At 52.2% G+C, this 27,802-nt stretch overlaps 1 protein-coding gene across 2 annotated transcripts; it reads right to left on the bottom strand.

The window, feature by feature from the left end:
- Nucleotides 1-13,947: 13,947 nt before the first annotated feature.
- LOC119977611 (interferon alpha-inducible protein 27-like protein 2A) lies at nt 13,948-26,431 on the bottom strand. 2 transcript variants are annotated; one of them, XM_038818745.1, is made up of 4 exons: nt 26,268-26,431; nt 18,111-18,182; nt 15,532-15,693; nt 13,948-14,119 (listed from the first exon to the last, which is right to left on the bottom strand). In XM_038818745.1, exons 2-4 carry the CDS (start codon nt 18,157-18,159, stop codon nt 14,022-14,024), a joined length of 309 nt encoding a protein of 102 aa, XP_038674673.1. In that variant the 5' UTR covers nt 18,160-18,182; nt 26,268-26,431; the 3' UTR covers nt 13,948-14,021. The 2 variants fall into 2 exon arrangements, with proteins under 2 accessions (XP_038674673.1, XP_038674683.1); XM_038818755.1 differs by having other exon boundaries at nt 26,288-26,417.
- Between the last annotated feature and the right edge of the window lie 1,371 nt (nt 26,432-27,802).

Genomic DNA, 27,802 nt, shown 5'->3' with positions numbered 1-27,802 from the left:
GACAGGTATATGACTGCACGAGTAGATGATGAGTCCAGTGGTGCAGTAGAGGCAGGTCAATGATTACAGAGATGACTTCCGGTTGCGGCTATGCGGAGCTAAGTCGCACGTTCGGCAGCTCCCGCTAGGAAGAAACATTTGGGCTCTTTTTAGGGCCCCCAACGGAACTTTTTCGACGTCTCCCGGTGTGGGAAGGAGTCAGCAACATTCCCCCAGCGGTGTATGGCCTGGACCAGGAGTGGGGCGAGTAAAAAAGTGGTAGCAAAGCCAAAGCAGAAGCAAAGGAAGAAGCACAAGATGGCAGCGGGCGGTGACCAGGCGGCATGGATGTAGTGGGTGCAGGAGCAGCAGGAGGCTCTTCAGCGCTGCTTCAGGGAGCTTAAAACGGAGCTGCAGGAGTCCATGAAGGCTTCAATTGGTTAGCTGCTGGAAACACAGATGGCCCAGGAGGTGGTGATTCGAGAGGTCTGACAAAAGGTCTCTGAAAACGAGGACGAGATCTTAGACCTCACGGTGAAGGTGGAGGCGCATGCTCTATAAAAAATGTCAGGAGCGGTTCGAGGAGATGGAGAACCGGTCAAGGCGGGAAAATCTGCGGATCCTGGGCCTCCCGGAGGGGCTGGACGGGTGGGACGTGGGGACCTATGTGGTCACCATGCTAAATTCGCTGGTGGGAGCTGGGTCCTTCCAGGGGCCCCTCCAGCTGGAGGGGGCCCACAGAATTCTAGCAAGAGTGTGTGCTCAGGTGAGCCAAGAAGGAGCGGAGCAGCAGGTGGGAGAACGTGGAGGTATGGATCTACCAGAACTGGAGTGCGGCGGTGGCAAAGAAGAGGGCCGGGTATAACCGGACGAAGGCGGTGCTACACAGGAAGGGAGTGAAGTTCGGCATGCTGCAGCCGGCGCATCTGTGGGTCACCTACAAGGACCGACACTTCTACTTTGAGTCCCCGGAGGAGGCGTGGGCCTTCGTACAGGCCGAAAAATTGGACTCAAACTGAGGGTTGGGTACGGGGGTTTGCGTGTAGCTGTGTTACATTTTGAGGGGAGGGGGTTCTCTGTTTATTGTTGATTTTTTGTTGCTTTTCGGGTGGGTGGGGCACTGTTTTTGCTTGGGTCTGTCGGATGGGCTCGGGCAGGGGGGCGGACCTGCAATGTGGGGGGCTGATGGTGGGATAGGGACCGGGCCGGTATAGGGAGCGGCTTCAGAGGAGGCGGGGTCGGGTAGGAGGAAAACGTGGGCTTCTTCCCGCGCTGAGGGCTGAAGGGGGCGGGGCCAGAGCTGGGAAGCGCGGGCGTTTTCCTGCGCTGAGAGGGGTAGGGGGAGGAGGAGAACCTGCTGGTGGGCAATGGGAAGGAGGGGAATCCCCATGCTGGAGGGGTTACGGGAGTGCAATGGAGGGAGCAATGCAGCTAGGGGGTCCTAGCTGGGGGGGGGGGGGGGGGGGGTGGTGTACCGGGTTGCTGCTGTAATGGCCAAGAGGGAACTGGAGCAAGTAGAGGAGGTCGGGATGGGGGCCTGCCGCCGTGGGGAACGGGCCGAGAGAGGGGTGCAGGCACGTGGCGGGCTAGTCTGAGGGGGATGGGGGTAGGTAGCCCCCTGATCCGGATGATAACCTGGAATGTGAGGGGACTGAATGGGCTGGTCAAACGGGCCCGCGTGTTTGCACACCTGAAGGGGCTGAAAGCGGATGTGGTCATGCTTCAGGAGACGCATCTCAAGGTGGCGGATCAGGTTAAATTGGGGAAGGGATGGGTAGGCCAGGTGTTTCATTCGGGGCTGGATGCAGAAAATCGGGGGGTGGCGATCCTGCTGGGAAAGAGGGTGTCGTTCGAAGCGTCGAACGTTGTGGCAGACAGCGGTGGGAGGTATGCGATGGTAAGTGGCAGGCTGCAGGGGGAGCGGGTGGTGCTGGTCAATGTATGCGCCCTGAATTGGGACGATGTGGGTTTCATGCGGCGCATGTCGGGCTGGATTCCAGACTTGGAGACGGGGGGCCTGATCAGGCAGGGAGATTTCAACACGGTGCTGGATCCGGCCCTGGATCGATCCAGTTCCAGGACGGGTAGGAGACCTGCGGTGGCTAAGGTGCTGAGGGGGTTTATGGACCAGATGGGGGGGGTTGACCCATGGAGGTTTGCGAGACTGAGGGCCAGGGAATTTTCATTCTTCTCCCATGTGCATAAGGCCTATTCCAGGATTGATTTTTGTGTTATGAGTAGGGCACTGATTGCGAGAGTGGAGGATACCGAGTACTCGGCGATAGCCATTTCTGATCATGCCCCGCATTGGGTGGACCTCGAGCTGGGGGAGGAGAGAGACCAGCGCCCGCTTTGGCGATTAGAGGTGGGGCTGCTGGCGGACGAGGAGGTGGGCAGGCGGGTCCAAGGTTGTATTGAGAGGTACCTGGAGGCCAATGACAATGGGGAGGTCCGAGTGGGGACGGCCTGGGAGACGCTGAAGGCGGTGGTTAGGGGAGAGTTGATCGCCATCCGAGCCCACAGGGAGAGGAGAGAGCAGAGAAAGAGGGAGAGGTTGGTGGGGGAGATGGTGAGGGTGGACAGGAGGTACGCGGAGGCTCCGGAGGAGGGATTGCTTAGGGAGCGCCGTAGCCTTCAGGCCGAATTCGACCTATTGACCACCAGGAAGGCGGAAGTTCAGTGGAGGAAGGCACAGGGAGCGGTGTATGAATATGGGGAGAAGGCGAGCAGGATGCTCGCACACCAGCTCCATAAGCGGGACGCGGCCAGGGAGATTGGTGGAGTTAAGGATAGGGGAGGAAAGGTGGTGCGCAGGGGGTAGACATTAATGGGGTCTTCAGGGACTTCTATGAGGAACTGTATCGGTCCGAACCCCCACTGGCGGAGGGGGGGATGAGGCGTTTTCTGGACCGGCTGAGATTCCCGAGGGTGGAGGAGGGACAGGTGGAGGGACTGGAGGCGTCGGTTGGGCTGGAGGTGTTGGTCAAAGGGATAGGGAGCATGCAGTCGGGGAAGGTGCCGGGGCCGGATGGGTTCCCGGTCAAATTCTATAAGACGTATGCAGACCTGCTGGGCCCTCTGTTGGTTAGGACCTTCAACGAGGCAAAGGAATGAGGGGCTATGCCTCCGACGATGTCTTGGGCGCTGATATCCTTGATCCTTAAGCGGGACAAGGATCCCCTGCAGGGTGGGTCATGCAGGCCGATCTCACTCTTAAATGTAGACGCCAAGTTGTTGCCGAAGATTTTAGCCACGAGGATAGAGGACTGTGTGTCGCAGGTTATTCACGAGGATCAAACGTGGTTCATGAAAAGGAGGCAGTTGAATACTAACATACGGAGGCTATTGAATGTTATAATGATGCCGGTGGTAGACGGGGAGGCGGAGATTGTGGTGGAGCTGGACGCGGAGAAGGCCTTCGATAGGGTAGAGTGGAGGTACTTGTGGGAAGTGCTGAAAAGGTTTGGGTTTGGGGAAGGGTTTGTCAGATGGGTGAAGCTGCTACATGAGGCCCCGGTGGCGAGTGTGGCCACGAATAGGAGGAGGTCGGAGTATTTTCGGCTATACCAAGGGACGAGGCAGGGGTGTCCCTTGTCCCCCCTGCTTTTTGCGCTGGCAATTGAACCCCTGGCCATGGCATTGAGGGAGTCGAGGGATTGGAGGGGGCTGGTGCAAGGTGGGGAGGAACACCGAGTGTCGCTCTATGCGGAGGACCTGTTGTTGTATGTGGCGGACCCGGTGGGGGGAATGCCGGAGGTAATGAGGATCCTCAGGGAGTTCGGAGATTTCTCAGGGTACAAGCTCAACATGGGGAAGAGCGAGCTGTTCATTGTTCACCCAGGGGACCAGGAGGGGGATATTGGTAAGCTCCCATTAAAAAGGGCGGAGAGGAGCTTTAGGTACTTAGGGGTCCAGGTGGCCAGGAGCGGGGGGGCCTTGCACAAGCTTAACCTCACGAGGCTGGTGGAGCAAATGGAGGAGGAGTTTAAGAGGTGGGACATGCTGCCGCTGTCTTTGGCGGGTAGCCATGATGTGGAGATGCCGGCGTTGGACTGGGGTGAGCACAGTAAGAAGTCTTACAACACCAGGTTAAAGTCCAACAGGTTTGATTCAAACACGAGCTTTCGGAGCGCAGCTCCTTCCTCAGGTACCATACCTCGCCATTCACCTGAGGAAGGAGCTGCGCTCCAAAAGTTCGTGTTTGAATCAAACCTGTTGGACTTTAACCTGGTGTTGTAAGACTTCTTACTTTGGCGGGTAGGGTACAGTCAGTCAAGATGACGGTGCTCCCAAGATTTCTGTTCCTGTTCCAGTGCCTCCCCATCCTTATCCCGAAGGCCTTCTTCAGGCGGGTTAATAGGAGTATTACACGGTTTGTCTGGGCGTAGGGGACCCCAAGGACGAGAAGGGTGTTCCTGGAGCGGGGCAGGGATGGGGGGGGGGGGGGGGCTGGCAACGCAGCGATGGTGTGTAAGTGGGTGATGGAGGGGGAAGGGGCAGCATGGAAGAGGATGGAAATGGCGTCCTGTGTGGGCACGAACCTGGAGGCGCTGGTGACGGCGCCGCTGCCGCTCCCTCCAACGAGGTATACCATGAGCCCGGTGGTGGCGGCTACCCTCAAGATTTGGGGGCAATGGAGGCGGCACAGGGGGGAGGTGGGGGCTTCGGTGATGTCCCCAATACGGGGGAACCACCGGTTTGTCCTGGGGAGAATTGACGGCGGGTTCCTGAGTTGGCACAGGGCAGGTATTAGAAAGACGGGTGACCGGTTTGTGGACGGGACGTTTGCGAGCCTGGGTGAGTTGGAGGAGAAGTTCGGGCTCCCCCCGGGGAACGCCTTTAGATATATGAAGGTAAGGGCGTTTGTCAGGCGGCAAGTGGCGGAGTTCCCACTGCTGCCGCCACGCGGGGTCCAGGACAGGGTGCTCTCGGGGGTGTGGGTTGGAGAGGGGAGGATCTGGGCAACGTACCAAGTGATGCAGGAGGAGGACGAGGCCTCTGTGGAGGAGCTGAAGGGTAAATGGGAGGAGGAGCTGGGGGAGAAGATCAAGGAGGGGACGTGGGCAGATGCCCTAGGAAGGGTGAACTCCTCCTCTTCTTGCGCGAGGCTCGGCCTTATACAATTTAATGTGCTGCATGACCGGGACAAGGATGAGCCAGTTTTTTGGGAGTGAGGACAGGTGTGTTAGGTGCTCAGGGAGCCCAGCAAACCATGCCCATATGTTCTGGGCACGCCCAGCGCTGGAAGGGCGTAGCAAGGACGCTGTCGAGGGTGGTAGGATCCAGGGTAAAACCAGGCTGGGGGCGTGCAATATTTGGGGTTGCAGAGGAGCCGGGAGTGCAGGAGGCGAAAGAGGCCGGTATTCTGGCCTTTGCGTCCCTGGTAGCCCAGCGGAGGATTCTTCTTCAGTGGAAGGATGCGCGGCCCCCGGGCGTGGAGGCCTGGATCCATGATATGGCAGGGTTCATTAAATTGGAGGGTGAAATTTGCCCTAAGGGGATCGGTGCAGGGGTTTTACAGGAGGTGGGAACCATTCCTAGATTTCATGGCAGAGCGGTAGAAAAAGGCCAACAGCAGCAGCAATTGGGGGGGGGTTTCATCTCTGAAGGGGTGTGTATATTTGTTCCGTGTTGATGACGGGTGTTAATTAATTAATTTTTTCTTGAAAATTTGAATAATATATTGCGCATATATTGGCAGAGGTCGCAACACATTAGGGTTAGGGTAGGGTCAAGATCAGGATCAAGGTCAGGGTTAGGGTCAAGGCCAAGGGTAGGGTAAGGATAGGGTGAGGTCAGGGTCAAGGGTAGAGTCCGGGTAAGGGTAGGGTCAACGGTAGGGTTAGGGTCAAGGTGAGTGTTAGGGTAAGGGTTAGGGTCAGGGGTAGGGTTAGGGTCAAGGGTAGGGTAAGGGTGGGGTCACGGTCAGGGTCAAGGATAGGGTAAGGGTAGGGTCAGGGTCAAGGTTAGTTGCATGTGGGTGTGTGCGCCGCTCATTGGGGGGGGGGGGGGGGAAGACTCACCCTGGCTGCCCTGACGAGGTAGTTGACCTTCTTGTGGCACTGGGTGCCTGTCCTCGGTGTCACAGCTACAGCGCTGACGGCCTCTGCCACCTCTCTCCACAGGCACCGGCTGAGGCATGGGGTGACCCTGCGGCCATGTCCGGGGTACAGGGCCTCCCTCCTTTCCTGTACAGTGTCCAGGAGCGCCTCGATGACGCACTCCTGGAACCTCGGGGCTGCGCAGCAGACGGCCATGTTTGGTGATCTTCCGGAGGGTGGGGGGGGAGAAGGAGGCCGTCTTTTGTGCTGTGACGCTGATTACGCCACCCGGTGTTGTGACGTGCTGCGTCCACAGCGGGTGACCCCGTCGCGAATGGAGTCACGCCGCTGCTAGCCCATTCGGGCCCAGAGAATTTACGACGTTTGGGGGAGCCCGACGCCAGAGTGATCCGTGCCGTTTCTCGGTCATCGCACCGATTATCGGAGAATCCCGCCTGCTTTATGTGGTGATATGATCTGCATACTCGTCTGCCATTGGGCCAGAACGTCGGCTTACCATTGGCCCTGGTCGGTCATGTGCCTCTTGACCGATTGGCCGAGAGGCTGAGTTAACCACGCCTCTATTAGCGAGTTATAAATGGTCAGATGACTGACGATCGTCCCTTTCCATTGTAGACGATCGCAGAGCTGTGTTCTAGTCAATTAAAGCCAGACTTTGGTAAATCACTCGCCTCGCGTACAATTGATGGTACCTCAATTTAATTGACTACGACTTTGAAGATGGAGTTCCGCATCAAGCCCGAATGCCTCCGCATCAGCCCGCAAACTCCGAACTCTGCAGAACTTTTCCAACTCTGGCTGACTTGCCTCGAAGGGTTCCTAGCATCTACAACCACCCCCCCACCGGGGCACAGAAGCTGCACGTCCTCCACTCCAGCGTGGGTATTGACGCTTACGCAATAATCAAAGAGGAAACGGATTATGATGACGCTATACAAAAGCTAAAAGGACAATTCATCAAACCGATCAACAGGGTATTCGCTCGACATCTGCTGGCCACCAGAAAGCAGGTCCCCGGTGAGTCTCTAGGCCAATAAGCCCGGGCCCTCTATGCCCTGGGGAGAGGTTGCTCCTGTGTAGCGGTGTCCGCTACAGAGCACATGGAGCTACTCGTCAGAGACGCTTACGTGGCTGGGATGCTGTCTCCCGTGATCCGCCAGCGGATGCTGGAAAGAGACGAACTCAGTTTAACTGAGACGCTGACTCTCTCCGCCTCCCTGGAGGTCGCAGATCTAAGCGCTCGCACCTATGACCCTGGCTAGGCCTCCTCCTGGCACGCTTCCCACCCGCCACCCGCCGCTCCCGGCCTCCCTCAGGCTTGTGCCGCGGGACGCCCCGATAACTCCGCGGGGCCCCGCTGCTACTTTTGCGGGTACGCTAAACACCCTCGCTCGCGCTGCCCAGCCCGCTCCGCCCTCTGTAAGAGCTGCGGGAAGAAGGGCCACTACTCCACGGTCTGCCAGGCCAGAACGCTGGCTGCGGCGCTTCTGGAAGCTGCACAGCACTCTCCCCCCCGCCCCCAGACCTCTGCGAACGGCCTGTGTGCCTCTCTCTCTCCCCCAGGGCCGCCCCAGCCGTTCCCGACTCGCGCCCCGCGGGCCGACAAGCGCACCTCCCCGGCCCCTCCAGGTCTCTGCCGGCCTGCCCCGCACGTTTCCCCCCCCCGCCCCCGGGCCCCGGCGCCCGACCGGCTCGCCTTTCCGGGCCCTCCCGGTCCCTGCCTGCCCGCAGCGCGACTCTGCTCCCCCCGCCCCCGGCCTCCCATACCCGGCCTGCGCGCCTTACCTCCTCCCGCAGCTAATGCATCTAACTCACCTCCTGGAGCCGGCCTGCGCGTCCTCGCAGCTGATGCATCTAACTCACCTCCTGCACCCGGCCTGCGCGCCTCACCTCATCCGCTCGCAGCGCCGGCAACGCTAGCTCCGCCACCAGGGGCCACAAGGGCTTCCTGGGCGCCGCCATCTTGGGGCGCCGACCCCACGTGCGGGTCCTGGGCGCTGCCATCTTGGGGGCCCGACCCCACGTGTGCATCCTGGGCGCCGCCATCTTGGGGAGCAGACCTCACATATGGATCCTGGCCACCGACTTCCGGGTCTGCCACGCAAGGTCCCTCCAGCATCGACTCCACGGCTCGCGGCCGTTCAACTCGACCAGTCTCGTCCACGCACGCTCGCCAAAACGACAACGCTGATCCACCTCAACGGCCACGAGACGGACTGCCTGCTGGACTCCGGGAGCACGGAAAGCTTCGTTCACCCTGACACGGTAAGACGCTACGCGCTCCCTGTCCATCCCGTAACACGCAAAATCGGTTTAGCCTCAGGTTCGCACTCCGTCCACATCACCGGGTGCTGCATCGCGGACCTCACGGTCCAAGGGAAGGTTTTTTTAAATTAGAAATTCCTTGTCCTCCCTGACCTTTGCGCACCGGCACTCCTAGGACTGGACTTCCAGTGCAACCTGCAGAGCTTGACCTTCCAATTCGGCGGCCCTATACCCCCCCTCACTGTCTGCAGCCTCGCGTCCCTCAAAGTGGATCCCCCCTCCCTGTTTGCTAACCTCACCCCCGATTGCAAACCCGTCGCCACACGGAGCAGACGGTACAGCGCCCAGGACCGATCCTTCATCAGGTCCGAGGTCCAGAGGTTGCTGACGGAAGGGGTCATCGAGGCCAGCAACAGCCCCTGGCGAGCCCAAGTGCTGGTGGTCCGGACGGGGGAGAAAACCGGATGGTCATCGATTATAGCCAAACCATCAATCGGTTTACGCAACTGGACGCGTATCCTCTCCCCCGTATTTCTACCATGGTAAACGAGATCGCGACATACAAGGTCTTCTCCACTGTGGACCTTAAGTCCGCTTACCACCAGCTCCCCATCCGCGCGAGTGACCGACTGTACACCACGTTCGAGGCTGATGGGCGCCTCTACCACTTCCTTAGGGTTCCGTTTGGTGTCACAAATGGGGTCTCGGTCTTCCAATGGGAGATGGACCGAAAAGGTCGACAAGTATGGATTACGGGCTACCTTCCCGTATCTTGATAATGTCACCATCTGCGGCCACGACCAGCAGGACCATGGCGCCAACCTCCAGAAATTCCTCCAACCGCAAAACTCCTTAACCTCACGTACAATAAGGATAAATGCGTGTTTAGCACCGACCGCCTAGCCATTAGTGCGTAACGGAGTGATAGGCCCCGACCCCGAACGCATGCGCCCCCTGATGGAACTCCCTCTCCCCAATACCCACAAATCCCTCAAACGCTGCCTGGGGTTCTTCGCATACTACGCCCAATGGGTTCCCAATTACGCTGACAAGGCCCGTCCCCTCATGCAAACCACGACCTTCCCGCCGTCGACGGAGGCCTGCCAGGCCTTTAGCCGCATCAAAGCGGACATCGCAAAGGCCACGATGCGCGCCATCGACGAGGCCCTCCCCTTCCAGGTCGAGAGCGACGCATCAGAAGTAGCTCTGGCGGCCACCCTGAACAAAGCGGGCAGACCCGTGGCCTTCTTCTCCAGAACTCTCCAGACTTCCGAACTCCGCCACCCCTCTGTGGAAAAGGAAGCCCAGGCCATAGTCGAAGCCGTGCGACATTGGAGGCACTATTTGGCCGGCAGGAGGTTTACCCTCCTCACAGACCAACGGTCAGTAGCCTTCATGTTTGATAATGCACAAAGGGGCAAGATCAAAAATGACAAGATTTTACGGTGGCGGATCGAGTTGTCCACGTACAACTATGATATCTTGTATCGTCCTGGGAAGCTCAATGAGCCTCCTGATGCCCTGTCCCGCGGTACCTGCGCCAGCGCGCAGACAGACCGCCTCCGCTCCCTCCACGCAGACCTCTGCCATCCAGGGGTGACCTGCCTACACCATTTCATTAAGGCCCGCAACCTGCCCTACTCCATCGAGGAAGTCAGGTCAGTAACCCGTGACTGCCACATCTGCGCCGAGTGCAAACCGCACTTCTACCGCCCCGAGCGCGCACACCTGATCAAAGCATCCCGCCCCTTCGAACGTCTTAGCATTGACTTCAAGGGGCCCCTTCCCTCTAACAACCACAACATTTACTTCCTGGCGGTTATCGACGAACACTCCCGCTTCCCCTTCGCCATTCCCTGTCCCGACATGACCACATCGACCGTCATTAAGGCCCTACTCTCCATCTTCTCACTGTTCGGCTACCCCACGTACATACACAGCGATCGGGGGTCCTCATTTATGAGCGACGAGCTGCGTCAATTCCTGCTCGACAGGGGTATCGCCTCTAGCAGGACGACCAGCTATAACCCTCGGGGTAACGGACAGGTTGAGCGGGAGAATGGTACCATCTGGAAGACCATACTACTGGCCCTCCGGTCCAGAAATCTCCCTATTGCCCGATGGCAAGAGGTGATCCCCGATGCCCTGCACTCTATCCGCTCACTCCTCTGTACTGCAACTAATCAGACACCTCATGAACGTCCTCTTGTTTTCCACAGGAAGTCATCCCTTTCCATTGTAGACGATCGCAGAGCTGTGTTCTAGTCAATTAAAGCCAGACTTTGGTAAATCACTCGCCTCGCGTACAATTGATGGTACATCACTTTATTCCACCTGCTTTATTTTTTTCTCCTTTTTCCTCTCTCTCTCTTTTGTATTCCATCTGCTTTAACTCTTTCTCATGTTCCATTTGTTTAATTTGCAACTGAATTTTTGCTATTTCCAATGAGTCAAACTGTAGCTCAAGCAACTTTAAATGCTTAGCCACTGCCATAATGACTTCAGCTTTCCACATTTTGTCAGGTAATGTTAACTGCAATGTGTTTGCCAAAGCTAACAGTCTGCTTTTAGTCTCTGTCCGTAAGGTACTGCGTGTGACCGTCTCCACCCCTAAAAAATTCAGAGCCTCTGAAAAAGCCATTGTCCACAACACACTCCCCACTTAAACTGGAATACCACACCTGAAAAGCAACCACAATATGCTCACCCCTCACGGTCTTTAAATTCACTAATCCAATCCAATAGATAGACTTTTATCCCAGACGAGCCCCCAATTTGTTGTGGGCCAGGGTTTAGAGAACCCAAAGTGTATCATGGAGTTCATCTGATCCACAACTTTACATAGATTGTGGTGTGGGGAGCACACAGCCCACTCTACAGGTGTGGTACAGCAGAAATAGAAAACTATTATTAGTATTAATAAACGTTTTATGGAGGTATTTCTTCTGCATTTCAACAACAACAAATATATATATAAAACAAGAAAAATATAAACCTAGTGCAAATTCCACCTCCCTCTCCCACAGGTCTTGCCATTACTCACCCCCCGAACCTACGCTAACCTAACCACCTTCCTCCCCACTGACGATTAGTTCTCTGCAAGGAAGTCGACGAATGGTTGCCACCTCCGGGCGAACCCCAGCAGAGACCCTCTCATGGCGAACTTAATCTTCTCCAGGCAGAGGAAGCCAGCCATGTCTGAAAGCCAGGTCTGCGATTTCGGGGGCTTGGAGTCCCTCCATGCCAGCAATATACGTCTCCGGGCTACCAGGGAAGCAAAGGCCAGAAAATCCACTTCTCTCTCCTCCTGGATTCCCGTGTCCTGCGATACCCCAAAAATCGCCACTTCCAGACTCATTGCCAACCTCATATTTAATGCTGTGGACATGGCGTCAGCAAACCCCTGCCAAAATCCCCTCAGTTTTGGGCATGCCCAGAACATATATACATGGTTTGCTGGCCCCGCTGTGCAATTCCCACACCTGTCCTCCACCCCAAAGAATCTGCTCATCCGGGCCTGTCATGTGAGCACGGTGAACAACCTTAAATTGGATAAGGCTGAGCCTGGCACATGTTGCGGTAGTATTGACCCTTCCTAACGCATACGCCCAGAGGCCCTCCTCTACTTCTCTCCCTCCCTCCCCCCCCCCCCCCCCCCACAGCTCCTCCTCCCACTTTTGCTTCAGCTCCTCGGTTTGGGTCTCCTCCGAACCCATAAGCTCCCTATATATGTCCGAGACGCTCCCCACCCCTATCCATCCTCTGGAGAACATCCAATCCTGAATCCCCCTTAGCGGCAGGAGTGGGAAGGTTGGTACCTGCTTCCGCAGAAAGTCCCATACCTGTAAATATCAGAATTCATTTTCCCCCAGCCAATGCTACCAAGCCCCCCTATCTGGGACATCATTGTGGGCCTTCTCCCTGGGATACTGGCTGACAATAATGCACCACCCAATTACCTGACCTGAGCTTTTTCCCAGTTTTCCTTCTTGCAGTGGGCCCATAGCACGTGAAAGCTTTGAACTGCGCATGGACAGCCCACCCCTGGTGCGTGCATGCACAAAATGTCAAACATCCATCTGGAATTAGAGGTCCTGAACTATGGTGCCGGAAAACCAAGGTAAGTTTGGGTTTCATAACAGAGGGAAAACCCTACGTTCCTCTTCTCCAATCTACCGGTCACAGATGAATCTGTCGATGACATGCCCAGGCTTTGATGCAACAGTGTCGCATCTACACAGGATATCCTCCTGTTGTGTGGCACTACTACCCGTGCTAACTGGGAGAGATTTAAAACAGGTCAAGCAATGTAAAAAAAAAGGCACCAATGAGGTCAGTGGCACAAGATATCCATCACTCTACAATGAGCACAATTGTGGGGGATCATTCCTGGTTCAGCGAAGAGCACAGGAAGAAAACCAGATGTACGTGTCAATACGGGGAAGCTACACAGGTCTACTTGCATGCCAAACAGTATTAGCAAGATGTTATAGACAGAGCCAAGTGATCCAGCAATCAACAGATCTAAGCTCTGCAGTTTGTCACTGTTGTGAATGGTGGTTGGAAAAATCAAACAACTGATAGAAGGAAGAGACTCCAGAAATGTCCCGAGCCATCTCAATGATAGGGAAGTCTAGCATATCCGTGTAAAAGACACAAGACTGAAACATATGCAACCATCTTCAGCCAGAATTGCCAAGTAGATGATCTCACCTCCTCACGGGGGCCCCCGTCTTCACAGATGTCAGTGCTCAGCCAAATTTTATTTACTCTTGAATATATAATATAATATAAAATATAATATAATCAGGTAATGGCTGATGGTACTGGATACTGCAAAGGCCATGGACCCTGGCAACAATAGCACTGAAGACTTGTATTCCAAAACTAGCTGTGCCCTGGCTATGGTGTTCTAGTACAGCTAAACACTGGCATCTACTATGTTGCCTAGCTATATCCTATTCACAAAAACCAGGGAAATCCAACCCAGCCAATTTCCACACGATTGGGTTATTCTCAATCAGCAAAGCGATGAAAGGTGTCGTCAGTGTTCTATCAAACAGTAGTTGCTCAGCAATAACCTTCCACCTGACACACCATGGGTTCCACTTGAACCACTCAATTCGGGGCAGCAGATGCCCAGGAACGCCACCATCCGGACTTGGAAATATATCCATTCTTGCACTGTTGCTGCGTTTGGGTCAAAAGCCTGGAACTCAGTTCCTCACACTTACAACATGGACAACAACAGTTCAGGGCAGTGGCTCACCACTATCTTCAGCAGGTCAATTCGAGTTAGATAATAAATGCTGGCGTAGCCAGTGGCATCCACATCGTGATGAACAAACTTAATAAAATTATCAACTGCATATTCGCTACGTCAATTAGATATGGCTACACGATGCACCGTAACGCACCAAGGTTCCTCAGACAGCACCTTCCAAACCCTGGGGTACTACCATCCAGAAGGACAAGAGCAGCAGCTACCTGGGAACCCCACCACCTGGAGATTCCCCTCCCAGTGAATCACCACTTAGTCTTGGAAATATATCGCTGTCCTTTCACGGTCGCTGGGGCAACACCCTGGAACAAAATTTAATAAAACCATCTACCTCAATATAAAAAAAGAGAAAAACCAAAATTAAATTAAATCATGTCGAGCATTTTATTAAATTTCAGTTAAAATTGTCTCCCTTCCAAGAATGAAAGAAGCACTCATTTATTTCCAGCTGTTTTAGCGCCGAAGATCGAACCTACAAGAGCACTTCCAATTCCCAGAACAACTTTGGCTCCGGCTGACAACCCAACAGCTCCTTAAGAGAAAAGAAAGGAAAATATAACAGTGAATTTATGGCACACTATGAGACCAATTAATTGCACACTATGAGACCAATTAACATTTCTCATAATCCAGAACTAAACCGTAGGGGGCATGGTAGCACAGTGGTTAGCATAGTTGCTTCTCAGCTCCAGGATCCCAGATTCGATTCCCAGCTTGGCCATTGTCTGTGCAGAGTTTGCACTTTCTCCATGTCTGCGTGGGCTTGCTCCAAGCACTCAGATTTCCTCCCATAGTCCAAAGATGTGCAGGTTAGGTGGATTGGCCATGCTAAATTGTCCTTAGAGTCCAAAAAGATTGGGATGGGTTACGGGGATAGGGTGGAGCTGTGGGCTTGGGTGAGGTGCTCTTTCCAAGGGCTGGTGCAGATTCAATGGGCCAAATGACCTCCTTCTGCACTGTCACATCTATGATTCTATGGTTAAACAGCATCCCAGGGAAAGACAGAATCCATACTATAGAATGGATTCTCCATTACTTTGGCAGCCTGGGGATTTCCCAACGGAGTGGGGCTGCCGACAACGGGAAACCCCGGGCTGGATTCTCTGCAGCCCGACGACGAAATTGCGGCTGGTGCTGGGGCGGAGAATCCAGTTTGATGCCGTAATCGGGCCCGGCGTCAGTTCGGCGATTCTCCGGGAACTGAAAATCGGCGTCACCGCTGAGTACGCCGCGCCGCCAGGGGGCCATTGCCAGAGGCCCACTCAGCAATCCTCCGCTCCTGACCGGCCTAGTTCCGACAGCGTGGAGCTAACCACCTATTGCCGGTCGGGATGCTCGCGTGGTGTCTGCGGACTCCGGGTGGATCGGAGACCAGGGGGGACCTTGTTGGCAGCCTGGGATTTAATGTGCAGGGTTTGAGGGTCAGGTGCGTGGCCAATTGGGGAGGGGGGGGGGGTCTCTTTCTTCAGTCTGGCTCTGCGCTCCGAGTCTGCTGAAAGCCGCCGCCGTGCGCATGCGTGGCCTTTGACCTGGAAGTGTGGGAGCCCATATCTTCAACAAAAGCTGCGAGATTCACTCCGGGTCCTTGCAGGGCATGGAATTAGTTTAATTTTTTTGCAGGAATTTCAGGAGTAAAACTCCACCGTTTATATGCCGGCGTGGGGACATGGTCTCAATAAATGGAGAATCCAGCCCCCATTGGCCGGCTGGCGAGACAGAGAATGCCGGGATTGCACCGCACAGGGACGGAGAATCCCGCCCTCGATTTTTCTTTTGCATCCACAAAAAGACCAACATATCATTAGTCAATTGTTGATGTTAAAACATAACAGATCAGGTTCAAGGCAATGGTGCAATATAAAAATTATTCTGCACTCTCATGAATGTTAGAAAGTCAAACATTATCAGAGAGGCTTTAAACAAATGGCCGTTCCTGAACTTTACCGGCAGATTGAAGGAGAGCCACCAGACTTCCAGCTGCTACACCTCCTCCATTGGCAATAGCTGCTGAAGACATCATACTTGCTGCAATGGAGCCGCTTGCTATCCCAACAGTGGTAAATCCTACTACTCCCAGAACCACTGGAGCAGCAACGATAGCACCAGCTGAAAGACAAAAATTTAAACATGGCACTCCCCTCATTAAGTGTCTGTATATTTAAACACCAGGGATTCAATTAATACTGTTTTCACCTAGTCTCACTCAGGCAATTTAACAATATTGCTGAAAGCCTGAAATAAACAACAGTATAATGTCACAATTCTCTAACAGCCTTTTATAATATCAGTGAAATTCATAGTGGCATGCCTGGAATTCTAGTAGAGGTGCACTTGAATGTCCAAAAGGAGGCCAAGAGTCTGCACCAACCCTCCGAAAGAGCACTCCACTCAGGTCTACTCATTCATCCACTGCACCGCTGAAACTTGCATGGAAATATAGTTTTTTCTTTCATGTCTTCTTGGCATGCCATAATGTAAAATAAGGATGTGACAGATAAATGGATTGCATACGAGTATCATTCCAGAAATAGTTACACATCAGGCAATGGAAGGGCAGACCAGGAAAATTGTAATCACCAAGGTGGTGGTACTGCAAAGATTATTGGCACTGTGGGCTGCTCAGACTCAGGTATTGATGGATTTCATCCCAGTCTGTAATAGAATAGAAGTGGCTTGTGAGATGCATTGGTCTTATTTTGCAAGCTGGTTGTGAGATTCAGTGATTCAAACTTAGCCCCACCCCAGGAGTTTTACCTTTCTCCCAATTCTAAATAATCTTTATCAAGATTGGAATATTCTTGAATATTAAAAAGGGTCTGGGAAAGAAAACAAGAGTTGGGTTCATTGAGTATTTTATACAGAGATTCTGGTGAGACAAAATTAGGCTTTAAAGAAACAATTTATTACAAGAAGAAAGCATGCATTATTACCCGAATACTTTTCTTTGCTTTTGTGAAGGAGTTGGCCTTGTGTTCGCAGGCTTGTTTTGACCCCTCCAAACTAGAATGAACTTTTCTGGCCATTGCTTCAATCAGGAATTTCTGGCCTTGCTGATGGCCAAAGCTACAGACGTGGAGAAAAGTCTCCAGAAAAAGCTCGAGGAAAAAAATAAAGAGCAAGGTGGAAGGAGCTTTACTCAAGCTGAAGATTCCACCGAATCCTCCTCGGGAGGTTCAGTTTCAGCAAATCCCAGTTGTGTTTGAGCCACAGTATTTATATGGCATGTCCTGTTAAGTTTCTGGTTAATGGTGAACCGCAGAATATTGAGGCTGGGGATTCAGTGATGGTAAATGCTACTGAATGGCAAGGGGGTGGTTAGACGTTTTGTTAGAAATAATCACTGCCGGGCAGCACGGTGGCCTAGTGGTTAGCACAACCGCCTCACGGCGCTGAGGTCCCAGGTTCGATCCCGGCTCTGGGTCACTGTCTGTGTGGAGTTTGTACATTCTCCCCGTGTCTGTGTGGGTTTCGCCCCCACAACCCAAAAATGTGCAGAGTAGGTGGATTGGCCACGCTAAATTGCCCCTTAATTGGATAATCTAAATTTATTAAAAAAAAGAAATAATCACTGTCCATTGTCTGGCATCAGTATTATTTGCCAGTTATCAGCCAAAGTCTGGATGTTGCCCAGGTCTTGCTGGCACAAATTATTTCATTATCTGAGGAACCAACATGGAAATAACAAAACATTCCAACTTTGGGAAAGGTCATTGATGAAGCAGCCTGGTGAACTGCTACAGCAATATCAGAGAGTGCGATGATTGACCTCCCAACAGCCACCTTGCTTCCTTCTAGTTAGAATTCCAGGCACTGGGTAATTTCCACCCCCCTCCCAGCTGATTCCAATTTTGCTTGGGCCCCAACACACTGGGCAAATTTTGCCTTGACGTCAAGGACACATTTCTCACCTCAGAAAGTCAGTTGTTTTGCCCCCTATTTGGACCAATGAGTGACTGAGAGCAGATTATTCCATGCACCTTGCTTTAACAGCACAACATTCCTGGCAATTCCCCACACTCCTCAGGTCCTGCAAAAACTTTTCAGCCAAGGCTATTAGTTCAAGTCTCTGTTGAACAAAACCTTCAGACTCAGAGGGAAGCACAAGTGGACAGCATTATTGCTTCACAGCTCCAGGGTGGTACGTTCGATTCCCGGCTCGGGTTACTGTCTGTGAGGAGTCTGCACGTTCTCCCTGTGTCTCCGTGGTTTTCCTCCGGGTGTTCCGGTTTCCTCCCACAAGTCCCGAAAGACGTGCTGTTAGGTAATTTGGACATTCTGAATTCTCCCTCGGTGTACCTGAACAGGCGCCGGAATGTGGCGACTGGGAGATTTTCACTAACTTCATTGCAGTGTTAATGTAAGCCTACTTGTGACAATAAAATATTATAAAGAGGATATCCTCAGGCTACCAATGCAAAAGGGATCTATAAAACTATTGCACATGTCACAATTTGTAGATGCACTTTAGTAGCACCCTCCCCAGGATTTTTGTTGCCCATCACTTCATGCTCAACAGGGCTTACCTGCAGTTACTGCTCCAGTTGCTGCAGCAACTCCCACTTTCCCCAACATTTCTGCCGATTTTCACTCTGTAACTGAATAAGGTTTCATGTTCAACTCTCAATTCATAAACATCATAAGGGCAAATACTGTAGATAGCTCATCCTCCCTGCAACCCCCACCCCACATCCACAGAGACCCTCCCTGCAGCCCCAGACACCCCCCATACAGAGACCAACACCTTTGTTAATGTTCTTTCATTTCAATACATTACCATGAATTAACAACATTAGGTTACAATTAGAGAAAGGAAAGCTTGCATTTATATAGCCTCTTTCACAGCCACTGGGTATCTCAACACATTGACTGTTGCTGGGGAAACAGCAAGCTACAACAAACAACAATGCAATAATGTACAGATAATCTGATTTACGATGTTGATTGAGGGACACATGCCTGCTAGACTTCAAGGTAATAGACTGGTACAAGCAGGTCCACTGGAGAGAATAGCAACTGACTTGCCCCTTTCTCTGCAGTCAGATCAAGAAAGGTGGCATGGACATCCAAGAATGAAAATATCAGCGTTTTCGTTCAACAGAAAACAAAGCCACACAATTGTGGACTCCCATCATCATTGCCGTGCTGTCTGCAGAAATTTCACGGTTTTGCAAGGAATGTTGTTTTCCTTAAAACATTTATGTTTTTGCCGCTTGATCTCTTTCGCTGTTTCAAGTAGCACACTGATCGCCCCGTTCACATCTGCGTCACAGAACCGAACAGTTGTTCCTCCACACTGTTGTTATTCACCCTGGGGTAACAGACTGCACTGGATGCAGTTGTACTGGAAAGTAGACACAAAACTAGACGTTAGTTCAATACGTTTTATTGAACTTCTGTAGCAGGGCACACAGCTTGCTGTGGGTTGACATTCTACTAATCTAAGTGTGCCAACTGTAACTAACTAGACCAGACTAGCTGAGCCATATGTCGAAGGTGCTAACTGATATATACACCCTGACTGTCGTTACAGTTGTCGCCAGTGGAAAGAGGCAGAGTGTTGATGTTTCGTGTATTTTATAGTGGGAGACCACCTTCTAGTGTTCTGTCTGGCGATTGGTTGTGTTCTGTCCTGTGTGTTGATTGGCTGTACTGGGTGTCTATCTCATTATGCGCATATCATGATATCCCCCCTTTTAAAAAAAGTTTTGTCGGTTGCTTAGAGCATATGCAACTGTATGTACAGATATAACTATTTACAGTTAATGGCGAGTGAATGAATATGTACAAAAGGTGTCTAGCGTGCAGATACAGAACAATATGTACAAGATAAATGTCTATAAGTCCAATCTTTGGGGCTGGTGTTGGATCCTTGCTGACCACCCGAGAGGTGGAGGTGTGGATGACGGCGCCTTGACAGGCGGGATTGGTGGCCTCGTGGTGAGAAATGTCCGGAGGAGGCATAACATCTGGAAAGGTGAGATTTGGTGGTGGGCAGGCAATTTTGCATAGTGCCCGGCAATTGAGCCATCAGCCATACGAACGATAAAGCAGCCTGTCGAACAACAGCAGGAGCATCGTACGCCAGCTTTTGCCGGTTCCAGAGTTGCTGCACCTTTTGCAGCACTGGTAGGTGATCCCGGTCTGGTACGTGTATGGCCGGAACAGTTGTTCGCAGGTCTCTAGTCATGAGGAGTTGAGCCGGAGACATACTGGTGGACAGAGGGGTTGCTCTGTACGTCAACAGCACAAGGTTGAAGTCAGAAGCAGTGTCCGCAGCCTTGCAGAGCAGTAGCTTCATTATGTGGACCCCTTTCCCAACCTTCCCATTGGACTGCGGGTAGTGTGGGAGGTAGTGTGTTTGAATTGGTCTGACTTGGCAAAATTGGACCACTCTTGGCTGTGGAAGCAGGGACCATTGTCACTCATGACCGTGAGTGGAATACCATGCCTGGCAAATGTCGCCTTGCAAGCCTTGATGACTGTCTTTGATGGGAGGTCTGACAGCTTCACAACTTCTGGGTAACTTGAGAAGTAATCTATGATGAGCACATAGTCACGCCCATTGGCGTGAAAAGGATAGATTCCAAACTTGGACCACGGAGGGAGGTCATGATCTCGTGGTGCTGGAGTGTTTCCTTCGCCTGCGCAGGCAAGTCGCACAATTGAGGACCATGTTGGATATGTCCTGGTTGATTCCAGGCCAATAGTCAGCTTGCTGGGCTCTGCGCCTACACGTTTTGACAATGAGGTGTCCCTCGTGGATTTGTTTGAGCACTAAGCTCTGCAGACTGCGAGGAATAACTATACGATCTAGCTTGAGGAGGATTTCATCCGAGGCCGGGAGGTTGCTGGCACACAGTTGCATCTGTGCCTCAATTTGGTGGATGAAGTCAACCTGTTCACCAGGGAGAGGTGATGGAGCATGACAGGGCATCCGCAATTATTAGCTCCTTGCCTGGTGTGTATATTAACTCGAAATTGTACCTGCGGAGTCGAAGGAGAATGCGCTGAAGCCTTGGCGTCATGTCATTCAAGTCCTTATGAATGATATGGACCAAGGGTCTGTGGTCAGTCTCCACTGTGAAGGTTGGTAGACTGTAGACGTAGTCATGGAACATAGTCATGGAACTTTACAATACCAGTTAGGAGGCCCAGGCACTCTATCTGGGCATACTCTTGTTCAGTAGGAATCATGGCCCTTGACGCATATGCCACTGGAGCCCAGGAAGAGGAATCGGCCTTCTGGAGCAGCACTGCACCAATGCCGTCCTGGCTTGCGTCTGTGGAGATTTGTCTCCCTGTCTGGGTCAAAAAATGCTAGTACTGGAGCAGTTGGGAGCTTTGCCTTTAGCTCGAGCCACTCTGCTTGATGTGTGGGTAGCCACTGGACTTCTTCACCAGATGCCTGAGAGCCATGGTGTGTGATGCCAGGTTGGGAATGAACTTCCAAGAAAGTTACCATACTGAGGAAGCGGAGTACTGCCTTTGCGTCTTCCGGGGTCTTAATGGCGTTAATGGCCTTGACTTTGTTAGAATCTGGTTGGACACTGTTGGGGATATCGGATTGCCCAAGAACTTGATGGATGACATGCCAAAGGAGCACCTGGCGTTGTTCAATTGGAGGCCGTTTGCATGGACACGTCGAAAGACTTGTTTGAGACGCGATAAGTGTTCCTCAGGGGCCGTGGGCCATATGATTACATCATCTACATAGACACGCACACCCTCGATGCCCTCCATGATCCTGTGGAAGATTTCAGAGGCTGAAACAATGCCGAACGACATGTGGTTATAACAGTACCTTCTGAAAGGTGTATTGAACGTGCAGAGCTTCCTGCTGGACCCGTTCAGTTGTATCTCCCAGAAACCACGCGAAGCATCTAGCTTCGTGAAGAATTTGCCGTGCACCATCTCACTGGTCAGTTCCTCCCGCTTTGGGATCAGGTAGTGTTCCCACATTATGTTCCGGTAAGATCTTTGGGATCAATGCATATCCGCAACTCTCCTGATGGCTTCTTCACACAGACCATCGAGCTGACCCAGTCAGTCGGTTCCATCACTTTAGAGATTATGCCCTGGTCTTGGAGCTCCTGTAGCTGTGCCTTTAAACGTTCCTTCAGAGGAGCCGGCACCCGATGTGGTGCATGGATCACAGGCATGGCATCAGGCCTGAGTAAGATCTTGTAGCAGTATGGCAGCGTAACCATTCCACTAAACACATCTGGGTGTTGCGCCAGGATGTCATCAATGTCAGCCTGAAGATCCACATTGGCAGAGGACATGGCATGGACTCGCTGTACGAGGTAGAGTAGCTTGCATGCATGGGCACCAAGCAGGGATGCTTTATCAGGCTGGACCATTGAATCGCAGTGTGGCAATGATTGATGGTCTTGGAGAAATACCGATGACAAGATCTTAATGCAATTATGGCATTGCCATTATCAAGGAGCTGGCAGGCTGGCGGAAGAATTTTGGGTTGCTTTTTAATAGGTCAAAATCTGCTTGAGTGATGAGATTGGCTGAAGCACCAGTGTCCAGCTTGAACTGGGTGCTGCATTGGTTAACATGTATGACAACACGCCATTCGTCCGCAGAATACCGTAGCCCTTGCTGTACACATCGAACGCGCTTGTGTTGGAAATGGGATCGCTGGCCCTTGACTTGTGGTGCAGACCTACACAAGTCTGCATAATGTCCAGGCTTCCCACAATTTAAACATCGCCTGCCTTTTGCAGGGCATTGCTGCTTTAAGTGGGCGGTGCTGCAGATCGGGCACGTCATGACGTTGGCACGCTCCATGCGTCGTCACACATGCGCAGTGCGGTTAGCCAATGTTAGTACCTGCGGAGTTTGGTCTTCGGCTGCTTTGTTCTCCCGTTCGTGGTGCGCATGTGTGACACCCCGGGAAAAGCATGCAAAATGGTCGCCTTCATCGACACTGATGCTCCGCATCCGGGCGATGGCCTGTGCACACTGCCTCGTGGGAGGCAAGTTGTTCATGTTCTGCCGATTTGAAATGGGAGTACCAACTTTGCCTGTTCATGCACTTGCACGTCTCGATTGTGACTGGCAGGATCATGTTTTTAATTTTGAGCTGCTCCCGCAAAGCGTCGGAGTGGACCCCAAACACGGTCTGATCCCCGATGATGGAATCAGTGGTGTCACTATAGTTGCAGAACTGTGCTAAACACAGATGAGTTATGAAGGATTGGAAAGGTTCATCCTTACCCTGAAGGCATTGCTGGAAGACAGCGCTCAAAGCTCTCGTTTGTTTCGACATCACAGTGACTGTTGAATTTAGCTACAACGTCTTGAATTTGGTCTTGTCCTCACCGTCGGCAAAGGTGAGCGAGTTGAAAATCTGGATGGCTTGGTCCCCCGCAGTTGATATGAGCAGCGCGATTTTACTGGCATCGGACGCATCCTCGAGGCCCCACTGTAGAGACGGAACCTCTGCTTGAAGGTCCGCCAGTTGGTGCTGAGTGTGCCGGAGATCCGTAGCTGTGGAGGAGCCTGGATCTTCTCCATGCCACTGGAAGGCACTTGCTGGTTGTCACTGAATCACTCAGATACTATGTCGTGTTATTCACTCTGGGGTAACATGGACTGCAACTGGATGCAGTTGTACTGGAAAGCAGACTCCAAACTTAGACGTTAGCTCAATACATTTTATTGAACTTGTTAGCAGTGCACACAGCTTGCTGTGGGTTGACATTCTACTAATCTAAGTGTGCCAACTATAACTAACTAGACCAGACTAGCTCTGAGTCACGTGTAGAAGGTGCTAACTGATATCTACACCGACTGTCACTACAGTTGTCACCAGTGGAAAGAGGCAGAATGCTGATGCCGTGTGTGTTTTATAGTTGAAAACCCCCCTCTAGTGTTCTGTCTGGTGATTGGTTGTGTTCTGTCCTGTGTGTTGATTGGTTGTACTGGCTGGAGAGAGGAGGCTCCTAAATTGGCATTAATTAACTACTTCAGCATGATGTTTATTGGATCACATGTGACTGGTGAGCGATGCTGAAGTCCAATGAGCAGACATTACATCACAGAGTGTCCTTAATTGTATAATAAAAAGGACCATCTCGATGTGTAGTCCTTCTCGAAAGTCTGTTTTCTAGATTTAGCACCAAAGTCATGATCGCTACTTAAGTCAAGTTATGCCATCAGTACAAGAGACTAACAGGATTGAATTGAGGCCTACTGGTAACTCCTATACAAACAGCCCTGCTGTGGCTAGCTTCCTCCTCACTTGACAAAGTCAAAACAGAAGCAGCTGGAAATGGTAATGTAAGGCACTAATACTGCTCAGAGAACAAATGCAGCAGGGTTTAAATTACCCATTGCTCCGTGTTTTTAAATTATTAAGCTGGAAACATTTACAAATTGCATCACTGTATCACCCTGTGCAATTCCCAATGCTAGAGGCCTTTGATGTAGATGATCTAGTGGGTTGCTACTGTAGTCCACCCTCAATGTGATATTTGTATCTCAATACAGGCACCTTGATGCCTCATGTGAGACCGCACGAAGGTTAGGATCACCCGACATGCGTGTGCTGTTAGTGCGTGGGGCATCTGTGCGGGGCCCTGTCGCCAAGGAAACCAATACGTGCAACTGGATACCTCATGTTGAGAACGCGCAAAGGTCAGGATCACTATCATGCGCTGTGTGCAAAGCAGAGAGGGGGCGGGGCCCCATCGCCAAGGAACCCAAATGAAGCGTTTTAGGAGGCGGCTTGCCAACCAGCTCTCCTTTTGCACATTTCAGTGCTAGAAATCGTACTCCCGTATTTAAGCGGACTTTTTGTATACTCTGATCAGGATGGAGAGCCCATTTTAGGGAGGAAACCCGAGGATGGCAAATCCTGCATGAATCTACTAATGAGCCCAGAGGAAAACCTCCAGCCACGGTGTTTTGCACGAGTTTGCATGGACTTCACTTGTTGCAAGTTAAACCCTGGGAGATGGCCACCTTTGAACACCCAAGGACAAGAATCTTCAATGACCGCAACATCTATGCTGTTACCAAGATCCTCATGTACAAGGCAGTCAGTCATCCTCCCAACTCTTCGACATGGCTCAGAGACTTGACTATATGCAGATGCCACCTCCAAGATCCAGGAGAGGTACCATCAACATGGTCAGAGATTGATTCTCCTCATCAGCCAAGGGACAGACATACTGACATCAGCATCCTTGATGAAGGGAAGAACATCAGCATTGTGACCATGATCATCCAAAACCAACTCCCCTGGTGAGCCATGTGCAAGAGTCCCAACTGCTAAAGCAAATCTTTGCATAGCTCAAGGAAGGCTCCCAAACACAAGACAAAAGGAAGCTCTTCACAGACACATTGAAGGCTTACCTCAAGAAATGCAACATAGCATCAATGTATGGGAGACCTTTTCTCAGAAGAAAATAAACTTAGAGGAACACAATTCTGTGAGGACACCCAGATAAGGAACCCTGAGAAAGGAATACCAGTGATCTAGAGTCCAATTACCTATCCCACCTCCTGCAAACACTTGTAAGTGTGGTCAGAGATGCAGCTCTAGGATAAGCTGCATGTTGACCCACAGAACCTATGACCAGTGACGTGGATTTTCTTAGGTGGACAATCATACTCATTAGCAAGTGATTGCCAGCCAAAGGTGATATTATCACACAGATGCAGCAGCTTCACACTGCTCAATGTAATTTAATTATGGGGCAGCCAACAACCCATATTCACAAAGTTAATGGTGAAGTGAAGAAACTCCAGAGATACTAGTGTTTAACTTTGCATCTGCTCCAGTTGCACACAAATAACCACAGAATATTTAGCCTTATATTCATCAAAAGTGATGCTGCAAAGGTCCCTTCTGACCACATTTTCCTAAATCTTGGTGTGAATAGGTATCTGAAAGCTCAGTGTTGCTTTAAATTTCATTTTCATTTCAAATGTAACTCTTTGTTTTTCAAAACTCCCTCGATCACCCTGCCCACCTCTTGGGCGTTTTGAACAATGACCACTTTCAACAAAATGAGTTTTCTATCTCTCACAGCTGGTCCAAATCCCCATCGGAGTCCATGGGCTCACCCTTTGGGTGAAACTTCTAGTATTCTATGACATCCTCACTCATCTTTCCCAGCATTTCAATCCTAGTTCCCAATCCTATGACCCTTTCCCTCATCTCCATGATTCAAGGGTTCGAGCTGAACTGCTCCGTCAAATGATTGTACAAGATGACACAATCCAGTGCTCCCAATTTCTTTGTTCACTAGATTTCGACAGTTGGCCAAATATTTTTCTCATTTAATTATTTCAATCTATAGAGGGTCCAGGGTATTCTGAAACTTGCTGATATCCATCAGCAGTCTTATATTGTCCGGTCATAAGCCGCGTCTGATCTGTACGCAAGATCCGGAGATATATGAAAGGGACTTTTGACAAAACAAAAAAAAAATGCAAAGAGAGGAATTTCGGGAGAAGAAAAACATTTTCAGCAGACAAATCTGGGAATCAGACAAAACTATTTCTCATCGAGTAACGGAGCAGCTTCAACATCGCACAAGCGACGGAGCAACTAACAAAAATAGACAGACAGCATCTGAACATATTGGTCTTCACACTGATTTTAAAAATGCTGCACGAAATCACCACCTCACATTTATCTTTCATATCTTAATCCAAACCTGATATATCTTGGACTTGCCCAAAGGAGTGAGCCCCACACACAGATCTCAGTTGACCATACAATTCCTGTGCAGATACTGGACCCTGAATGCCGAGGATCGGAGATGCTGTCAAATTAAGGACACGTAATTGCTGTTTCCCCGCCCCAAAGTCAACAGGCTACGCCCAGTACCTCGTGCAAAGTTCAGGTACGTCACTTATTTTTTTACACCGCCCGCGTTTCAGTCAGTTCCGATCTGAGATTTCTCCGGCCCGGATGGGTCACAGTTGCTTTAAAACGTCGTCAACCATTGATCACGCTGCTGCCCCTACCCCAATCCCCCCCTTCACCACCCCTACCCCCCTCCAACGCCGCACCCCCCCACCCCCCACTAACGCCGCACCCCCCCCCCCCACTAATGAGGAAGGAAGGGGGGGAGGAGGAAGGAAGGGGGGAGGAGGAAGGGGGGGGGGGGGTGTGGGTACCGGCCTTCAGAGGGAGGGGGGGGTGTGGGTACCGGCCTTCAGAGGGAGGGGGGGTGTGGGTACCGGCCTTCAGAGGGAGGGGGGGTGTGGGTACCGGCCTTCAGAGGGAGGGGGGTGTGGGTACCGGCCTTCAGGGGGAGGGGGACGGGGTGTGGGTACCGGCGTTGAGGGGGGGGTTGACCCGGCGTTGAGAGGGGGGGGTTGCGGCGTTGCGAGAGATGGGGAGGGCGGCGTTGGAGGGGGGTAGGGGGGGCGGCGTTGGAGGGGGGTAGGGGGGGCGGGGCGTTGGAGGGGTGGTGGGGAGGGGGGTAGGGGCGTTGGAGGGAGGTAGGGGTGGTGAGGGGGGTGGTTGGGGTAGCGGCGTACAGAGGGGGGGGGGGGCGACGGTGCGTTGGCCCCGGGCATCCGTCGCCCCCCCCGGGCATCCGTCGCCCCCCCTCTCTGCACGCCGCTGCCCCCAACCCCCCCCCCCATGCCGGGTCGCTCTTCTCCCCCCCCCCCCATGCCGGGTCGCTCTTCTCCCCCCACCCCCCCCATGCCGGGTCGCTCTTCTCCCCCCACCCCACTGGGTCTCTCTCTCTCCCCACCACACAAACGCCGGGACTCGCCACTTCCGCAGCTGGAGAAACTGACGCCTATCGCGTCAGTCCGCTGCTGGCCCTTCCGGGAACGGAGATTGCCAGCTTAAAAGAAGGCCCGGACGCCGGAGTCATGCACACCGCTTTTTCCCGCCGGAAGTGGGCGTCACGTCGGTCCGCGGAGAATTTCGCCCAAGGTGTTGAATCTGCACATTATCAGTATCACTTCTGTGTAGAATAAAGGGTTAATAGTTATGTTAATTCAACAATGCTGTGTTAATCATGTTACATTTTTGACTTCAGGGTCAGATGACAAAGAGGCGTTACTTGGGGGGGATGGGGTGGTTAATAATGGGTGGGCGTATGTGGGAGACCAGTGGCGGGATTCTCCGACCCCACGCAGGGTCGGAGAATCGGCCGGCAGCGGCGTTATTCAGGCTCCCGCAGGGTTTTTAAATCTCCCACCGGCCAAAAACCGGCGCTGTGCAAAT

The sequence above is a fragment of the Scyliorhinus canicula genome, chromosome 1, assembly GCF_902713615.1.
Source record: "Scyliorhinus canicula chromosome 1, sScyCan1.1, whole genome shotgun sequence".
Lineage (NCBI taxonomy): Eukaryota > Metazoa > Chordata > Chondrichthyes > Carcharhiniformes > Scyliorhinidae > Scyliorhinus > Scyliorhinus canicula.
The sequence above is the reverse complement of the archived record's forward strand: the minus strand, read 5'-3'. Positions and strand labels throughout refer to the sequence as shown.

What these genes read in the sequence shown, in the direction of transcription:
- LOC119977611 (XM_038818745.1), bottom strand. Translation starts at nt 18,159, where the DNA reads ATGTTGGGGAAAGTGGGAGTTGCTGCAGCAACTGGAGCAGTAACTGCA. An exon ending in AACTGGAGCAGTAACTGCAG is followed by an intron (nt 15,694 to 18,110) that starts GTAAGCCCTGTT and finishes TTTGTCTTTCAG; the next exon opens with CTGGTGCTATCGTTGCTGCT. An exon ending in GGCTCTCCTTCAATCTGCCG is followed by an intron (nt 14,120 to 15,531) that starts GTAAAGTTCAGG and finishes TTTTCTCTTAAG; the next exon opens with GAGCTGTTGGGTTGTCAGCC.